We start from the raw sequence: 5,155 nt of genomic DNA, 5'->3' as shown, positions 1-5,155 counted from the left end.
AAAAAAAAAAAAAAAAAAAAAAAAAAGAGCTACCTGGTTCAAAAGGAAGGGTGATCCCAAGGGAAGAGACATGAGTTTCATCTCAGGATCATTCTAATGGTTTTTAAGAACCATCCTTTCCTCATGAATGCTGAAGGCAGCCAAATGGCACTAGCTCTCCTATCAGATCTTGTGAGAGCACATCCTTTCTCAGCACTTCAAATTAGGAGAGGGGACAGGAGGAAATCATGGTAAATGTGGAAGAGGAGAAAAAGAGATGAGAAGCCACCAAAAAAGAAGGCAGGCAGGCAGGTAGGAAGGCAGGAAGGCAGGAAAGACAACTGATAAAAAGGAGAAAGAATAACGAAAGAGATTATGAGTCCCATTACTGATAGACCAGTCTTGTTTCTTCCCATTAGAGGATCTGTTTTATATGGTAAACAACAGCGGTAAACTTGTATTGAGTACTCATTTTCAGCAACTGTTTCAAGTGCTTTGCATATATTGACTAATTTGATCCTTATACCAGTCCCAGGACATAGGTTGCAATATTTTCCTGTTTTTACAGATGAGGAAACAAGACAGGGAAGTTAAGCAACTTGTACAATTCACACAGGTAGTAAGCACTCGAGCCCAGAAGTGAAGCCAGGTCTGTCTAAACATCTATGCTGTGCTCACATACTGCTTTTCTTTTCTTTTTTTTTTTTTTTTTGAGATGGAGTCACTCTGTTGCCCAGGCTGGAGTGGCACAATCCCGGCTCACTGCAACCTCCGCCTCCCAGGTTCAAGTGATTCTCCTGCCTCAGCCTCCCAAGTAGCTGGGATTATAGACGCCCACCACCACACCCTGCTAATTTTGTATTTTTAGTAGAGACAGGCCTTTACCATCTTAACCAAGCTCCTCTTGAACTCCTGACCTCAGGTGATCCACCCACCTCAGCCTCCCAAAGTGCTGGGATTACAGGCGTGAGCCACCACACCTGGCACATACCACATTCTTGATTAAAAGTTTTCATAAAGTCTCTGGGCAATTTTAACATTTAATTAAAAATATGTTTTATGATGACTTCTTGAGTTTTTTCAGGTGAGTAGAAGTGAGAGGCTGGTGCGCACATCTTGATAAAGTTGTAAGTGCCTCCTCTACCCTTACTTCTTCCTATGGGCCACTGACTCTACTAGCATAGGCATGTGATTGTGCCATTTCCCTTGAAATGAATCATTCAAGAGTAAATTCATTCATTTGAGCAGATTTGTCAACATCACTATGAAAAGAAGGTAACAGTTTTCCATGCCAGTTTGCACTGAATCAAAAAAGCACTGCCTATCATTGACAGAATCAATGTCTCATCTGAGGTGGGAAAGCAGCACGGAGATTGCTTTGAAGTGACATCTTCAAGAGTATTTCATGTCTACAACCTGAACTATTCAGGTGCTTTTTTAAAAAAAAAAAAAGAGAGAGCTTGGAAATTTTAGAAAGGCTGAGTATGTGCATGTGCAGGCAATGTGTGTATTTGTATCTACACTCGGGAGAGGTTCATCCGGCCACACTCATGTTTACATCTGTACCACCCCCGAAAGATGAGGGTACTGCTAGAAATTCTCAGAGACAATTCCACACCTCTTGCTAACAGTGAGTTCCAGAAGCTCACAAAATTTACTGTGGAGAAGTTAAATTTTTAAGTAACATTTATTCACTGTCTGTGTGTTCCAAGTACTAAGCTAGGCATTGGGAATACAATCCAAACCCACAAACCTACTGCAAACTAGTAGAGTATTTCTCTGCAGGCTCATCTGTGGTCCTCTGTGCTAGAGAACGTTTGCCTTCACCTTAAATCTACACAGTGCTGCTGAAATTTCCACCAGTCCTCAAATAGAACCTCCTCCCACAGCCAGAAGAAAACATGATAAAACATTTCACATGCTTCGCCCAGCCTCAGTCAGGCGGAGTTAGAAAGAACTAAGTTCCAGGAAGAAGGTGACTGAGAAAGGGGAGTAGCTGCAGTAAGCTCTATCACGCAGGAAGGCCTTAAACAAAACGAAAAAGGCATCAAGTAAAAGATCAATAAATTTGATCGCAACAAACTTTTAAAGGTTTATAATGACCAAAGACGTCGTTAGCTTTAAAGGATAATCAGCAAACTAAAATACATCTGCCACATATATAAAAATATTTTGGCTGGGTGCGTGGCTCACACCTGTAATCCCACAACTTTGGGAGGCCAAAGTGGGAGGATCACCTGAGGTCAGGAGTTCGAGACCAGCCTGACCAACATGGTAAAACCCCGTCTCTACTAAAAATACAAAATTAGCTGGGTGTGGTGGTGCACACCTGTAATCCCAGCTACTTGGGAGGCTGAGGCAGGAGAATTGCTTGAAACCAGGAGGCAGAGGTTGCAGTGAGCTGAGATCACACCATTGCACTCCAGCCTGGGCAACGAGAACGAAAACTGTCTCAAAAAATTTAAATAATAATAATAATAATTTGTATCCAGAATATTCAAAGAATTCCTACAAATCAGTAAGAAAAAGACAAAATAAAAGGAAAATGGGCAAAGGGTGTAAACTGACAATTGCCTGCATTTACAAATGATCAGTTAATATACAAAAAGATGCTCAAAATGTAAAAAAAAATTTAGCCTTACTAGAAATCAAGAAAATGAGAATTGAAACAAGATAAACTCTATATTTTTAGCCCAAAAAATTAAGGAAATTATGACGAATTGCAACAACCTAATGTTAGTCAGCTGGGGTAGGGGGACTGCGGGATACTCTAAGAAGCTGCTGATGGGAGTGGAACTTGGTGGAGCCACTTTGGAAGGCAAGGACCTAGTAAATTAAAAAATGTACGCCACCATGACCCAGCGTGTACAACCCAACATCCACCCTGGAAAACTACACACACGCACAAGGGAAGATATATGTAAAATGATATTCAATGAAGCATTGTGTGTGATAGCAAACTCGAAATAACCTAAACAGCTATCAGCTACAAATGGCCAGACACTCTACAGCATTTACATACAACAGAATATACACAGCATTCTTAATAATACTATTTTAAATAACTCTGGATAAAAAAATAAGTGGCAGAATTAGTACCATGTACTATTTTTACATATACACATGTAAAAATATATACGCAAAATTTATATGTATATATAAAAAATTTATGTATATATGTAAAAAAAAGTATGTGTTATATGGTATAACATTTTTTTACAAAAAATTTTTTACAAAGAAGTATTGTTTATTTTCTATGGATATATATAGTAGGCATGTTTTACATGCAAAATAATTGATAACAGTGGTTACCTCTTGGGAGAGGTGAAGGCCAGGAATTAGGGGTTGGAGAGAGGATTCATGAACACTTACATGCTTTAAAAAAATAATCATTAAGTATATTGGGATATAAAGGAAAGCATATACATCCAGCTGTGTCAGGCTTTTTACCAACATGAGTTTCAACACAGGCCCCTACACAGTCTTGGCTTTTTGAGGCACTGGATAATAAAGTGAATTTTTATTTGAAAATTCTTGAATAAAGTTTCTTGCTGGTGATACTGTACATTATGTTTTAATCAACAAACTTTAACAGCCCAGAATTTGTTATTATTAGTAATAATTTGTTATACATTATATATAATTTGCTATACATTAATATATGTTACAATTTGTTATGTATTAGTAAACTGAAAAACACCAATTTGTAAGCAATGAACTTACGAAAATTTACACCTGTCTTTTGCAACCTCATAAATACCTAAAAATAACAGCATCTAATAGCAACTCTTTCTGTACTGATTGTAGAAATTTCTGTACTGTCTGTACTGTCATGACAACCCTAGCAAAAGCTAAGTACTAGATTAGAGTGTATACACAGCTGACTGTGAAGCTGCATGAGAGAGGTGCTTTGTTAGTCCCCAAACTTCACTACTGTCATTTATACTGTTAGGAATAAAAACTGGAAACACAAGTGCTTTCCAACTATAAAGTTCAAGTTCAAGAATTCATCGGAGATCAGCCAGAAAGTATATTATTTTAAAAATTAAAACAAACCACCCAAGGAAACTAGTATTCTTAGGTAAGTGTTTTGTTGTTGTTTTAATTAGCAAGAAAATTCTCAATTTCTATTTCACAGTAAAGAACAATGAAGAATTTTTTCCATCACACATACCCAGCCTCCGTTTTGCCTTATCCATTCTCCTGTGTTATTCATTATGAACTCAGCAACAAAATACGAAATCTCCTTATAAGTATCCACATCCGGGGCAATTTGCTGTCGTAGAAGTTTCTTGATGAGAATACCTTCAAATGCAAATATGGTTACAATTCTTCCCCAGTTAATGATGCCATCTTCAAACTCCTTTTCCATCACTTGATTGAATAGTGTTCTGGCAGTGTCTATGGATGCAACATTAACATTGTCCAAGCATGGCTTCAGATTCTTTTCCACTTCTTTCTGGACTGAGAATGCAACCTTTTGTAGCACTCTGGACGTTTTGCTTGGACCCGATCCAGGTTGTGGTATCTGCAGGACGTACTGCAAATAGTCCTGAGCTAGCCTGTAAATATATCCAAATTCACAGTCTGTCATCTTCTGCCTGGTGGAGAGCAAAGTCTTGAGCTGGCTCACCTTGAAGCTGTTGAGGCAATGTGACGAGAATGCTCACTGAGCTTGGCTGAGTTATGACACATGATGATACGTGGAGGTTGGTGGAATTTCTGTTTGCATCACTTTATAATAGCCTTCCTCCTAGTCACTTTCGTGCGTAGGCTGTGTTTCATGTCGTGTATGAAAGAGAAAGTTTAAAATGTGAAAGAGGAAAATGTTTCAGAGGGGCCACTTCCTCATCCTGTGATTAATTCAGCTTTACAAGTCTTAAATGCAGGATGTGGAGAAATTAGAATCCTTGTAGATTGCTGGTGGGAATGCGAAATGGCGCAACCCCTGTGAAAAGGTTGGCAGTTTCTCAAAAAGTTAAATACGGAATTATCAGAAGACCCAGCAGTTCCATTCATAGGTATACAACCAACAGATACTCAAATACTTACATACGAATGTACATAGCAGCACTATTCACAATAGCCAAGAGCTGGGCACAACTCAAATATTCATCCACAGATGAATGGATAAATAAATTATGGAACATTATTCATTCAAAAAAAGGAATGAAGA

The 5,155-nt window shown here is 38.4% G+C and overlaps 1 protein-coding gene across 2 annotated transcripts in view; it reads right to left on the bottom strand.

Moving 5' to 3' along the window:
- Positions 1-4,900, bottom strand: part of BCL2A1 (BCL2 related protein A1) — a 9,706-nt gene extending 4,806 nt beyond the window's left edge. Inside the window, exons 1-3 of one of the 2 annotated variants that reach the window (XM_017886880.1) lie at positions 4,154-4,791; position 3,820; positions 1,111-1,184 (exon numbers count right to left, since the gene is read on the bottom strand). In XM_017886880.1, coding sequence (XP_017742369.1) covers positions 1,126-1,184; position 3,820; positions 4,154-4,573 — 480 coding nt within the window. In that variant the 5' untranslated portion in view covers positions 4,574-4,791 and the 3' untranslated portion in view covers positions 1,111-1,125. Of the gene's footprint in view, positions 1-1,110; positions 1,185-3,819; positions 3,821-4,153 lie in introns of those variants that run through there. The other variant, XM_017886879.1, reaches the window with a different exon arrangement.
- Positions 4,901-5,155: the final 255 nt, after the last annotated feature.

This window comes from Rhinopithecus bieti, unplaced genomic scaffold (genome assembly GCF_001698545.2).
Source record: "Rhinopithecus bieti isolate Rb0 unplaced genomic scaffold, ASM169854v2 scaffold_15087, whole genome shotgun sequence".
NCBI classification, from domain to species: domain Eukaryota; kingdom Metazoa; phylum Chordata; class Mammalia; order Primates; family Cercopithecidae; genus Rhinopithecus; species Rhinopithecus bieti.
Note: the sequence above shows the minus strand (reverse complement) of the source record. Positions and strands in the feature narration are given on the sequence as shown.